Raw genomic sequence first — 2,949 nt, 5'->3', positions numbered from 1 at the left:
AAAAAAAAAAAAAAAAAAAAAAAAAAAAAAAAAAAAAAAATAATTTAAAAAAAAAATTTTTTTTTTTTTTTTTTTTTGTGATAATAAAAGTATGAATAAGAAAAAGGCAATATTTCTATTTGATGTAGATGGGACCCTTACAAATTCAAGAAAAGTACAAAAATAATATATACTATATATATATATATATATATATGTACATATGTGAATATTATAATAGTAAATGTTTTCCAACTTGTAGCATTATATTATATAATAATAGAATATATTTTTAATAGTATAAATATATATATATATATATACACTTAAATGTGAATATTTTCACTCGTATAATTTTCATATTGAAACAAATTATACATATATATTTTTCCATATCAGACAATTGAACAAAATGTTGTTGATACTTTGTTAGAACTTAAATCAAAGAAAGGGTTTGTATTAGGAATAGTTGGTGGTTCCGATTATAAAAAAATTAGGGAACAAATTAAATGTAACAAGGAAAAAAAAAAAAAAGAAAAAAGAAAATATATATAAATACGTACATATATAAATGTATATATATATATATATATATATATATATTTATTTATTTATTTTTTAAAGACCCAGAAATATTCGATTATATATTTTCTGAAAACGGAGTTGTTGCACATAAAAATGATGAAGAGTATTTTGCAGAGGTAATGTGAAAAATTTTTCCCATTTTTATTTCTTCATTTTTTAATGTTTATGTGAAATTAATAAATATATATATATATATATATATATATATATTATATATATATTTGATAAAGTATATAATGGCATATTTTAATTTTAATTATTCTTTCTTTTATTTATATATATATATAGAGTATAGTCAACTTTTTGGGAGAAGACCGATTAAAAAAATTGATAAATTATAGTTTAAAATATATTGCCAACTTGGATATACCAAAGAAAAGGTTTCCATTAAAATGCACAAATGACAAATGAACAATAAATAAATAAATATACATATATACACTTGCATATATTTGTACCTTTTTAGAGGAACCTTTATAGAGTTAAGGAACGGAATAGTTAATATAAGCCCCATCGGTAGAAATTGTAGTCAAGAAGAAAGAGATGAATTCTTTCGTTATAATTTAAAAAATAATACTATTGAAAAATTTCGTGATAATTTATGCAAAGAGTAAACAGAAAATATAACTATATATATATATATATATATAATAAAATAAATAATAAAAAATTTGTAGTATTTTAGACATGATAAATGATCAATAAATAAATATATCTATATCTACATATATATATATATATATATATATATATATAATTTATATCTTTTCTATTTTAATTTCGAAAGGTTTGAAGATTTTGATTTAAATTTTTCCATGGGGGGACAAATATCCATAGATTGTTTTCCAAAAGTAATACCAAAAAATAATTAAACAGAAAAAAAAATCAAGTATATATATATACATATATACATACATATATACATACATATATACATACATATATATATATATAATATGTATATTCTTTTATCTTTCTGTATATGACTAAAAAATAAATTTGTAAATTTAAAAATTTAGGGATGGGATAAAACCTTTTGTTTAAAACATTTAGAAAATAAATTTGACGAAATTTATTTTTTTGGTGATCGCACAGATAAGGTATATCAAATAAAATAATATATATGTATATATTTATTTATTCATTTACTTAGGTATATATTTTGTGTCCATATTTCATATGTAATAATTTATTTTGTTTTTTCTTTTGTTGTCATTATAAAATACATTTTTACTTCATTGAAGGGGGGAAATGATTACGAACTTTTCTGTGACAAAAGAGTAAAAGGATATAAAGTCAAAAATCCAAACGACACCGTTAAAATTTTAAGAGAGAATTTCTTGTAAAATGGTTATTTCTTCAGTTTCTTTCTTTTTTTTTTGTGTGTGTGTTACTAATATTTTATATTGAATATATATATTCAGAATATATATATATATTTTTAAACAAAATTGGGAACAATATATATATATATATGTATAAGATGATGAAATAAAAAATAACAGTTTATATTTTACAAAAATATATAATCTTCCTAACTTAACAACAAAACCATTTTTTGTTCAATGAATAAATATAATTTTTTCAAAAGTATTATTTTAATAAAAATGACCTTATTTGGGCTGTATTTGATTATAAGAACATGAAGGCATTACTTCTTTTTTTTTATTTATTAAATCAAATTGGTAATATATATATATATATATATATATATTATTTTAATATTTTTTTCCTTGTTGTTTTCATGTTATTTTTTGTGGTATATAAAAATTTCTTCTATAATTTTCATTTGTAAAATTAATTTTATGAAATATAATTTTTTTTTAAATATAAATTAATTATATAATTTATTTATTATTATTTTATTATATATATATATATATATATATATATATATATATATATATGTATATATTTGTTTTGTTTTGTGGAACCTAATTCTTCGTCAACTAAAATATAACAAACTGAACATATTATTTTCCATATGTAAAAAAAAAAAAATAAAAAAATAACTTTTTATTAAAAATATATCATTTTAATATGAATATACATTTATAATATATTTATGTATGTGTGCGTTTGATGATATTATGTTTTTTTATTTTTTTTTATCATAATATTATATTTTTTTTCTATATTTATAGAAGTATTATATATAAAAAAAAAAAAAAAGAAAAGAAAAAATTCATATTGTACTTTTAAATTAAAGAAAAGATATAATTGAGGCATTACTTAAATAGTAATAATATATTTACCCATTTTTTTATTTAATTTTTTTTTTTTTTTTTTTTTGTGCAAAATTCGGTATGTTATATGATATATAAATATTTATAATATATATAAATATAATATTTATTCATTTATTTATTTATTATTGTATATATA

The 2,949-nt window shown here is 16.9% G+C and overlaps 1 protein-coding gene across 1 annotated transcript; it reads left to right on the top strand.

The window, feature by feature from the left end:
- Positions 1-91: 91 nt before the first annotated feature.
- PRSY57_1016800 (phosphomannomutase, putative) lies at positions 92-1,910 on the top strand (the record flags this gene model as incomplete). The annotated part of the gene is made up of 8 exons (XM_020114871.1): positions 92-154; positions 379-490; positions 604-680; positions 853-944; positions 1,031-1,174; positions 1,352-1,415; positions 1,584-1,664; positions 1,809-1,910. The coding sequence occupies 8 exons, from the start codon at positions 92-94 to the stop codon at positions 1,908-1,910; spliced, it is 735 nt and encodes a 244-aa protein (XP_019970417.1).
- Between the last annotated feature and the right edge of the window lie 1,039 nt (positions 1,911-2,949).

The sequence above is a fragment of the Plasmodium reichenowi genome, chromosome 10 (genome assembly GCF_001601855.1).
Source record: "Plasmodium reichenowi strain SY57 chromosome 10, whole genome shotgun sequence".
Taxonomy (NCBI): domain Eukaryota; phylum Apicomplexa; class Aconoidasida; order Haemosporida; family Plasmodiidae; genus Plasmodium; species Plasmodium reichenowi.
The sequence above is the reverse complement of the archived record's forward strand: the minus strand, read 5'-3'. Positions and strand labels throughout refer to the sequence as shown.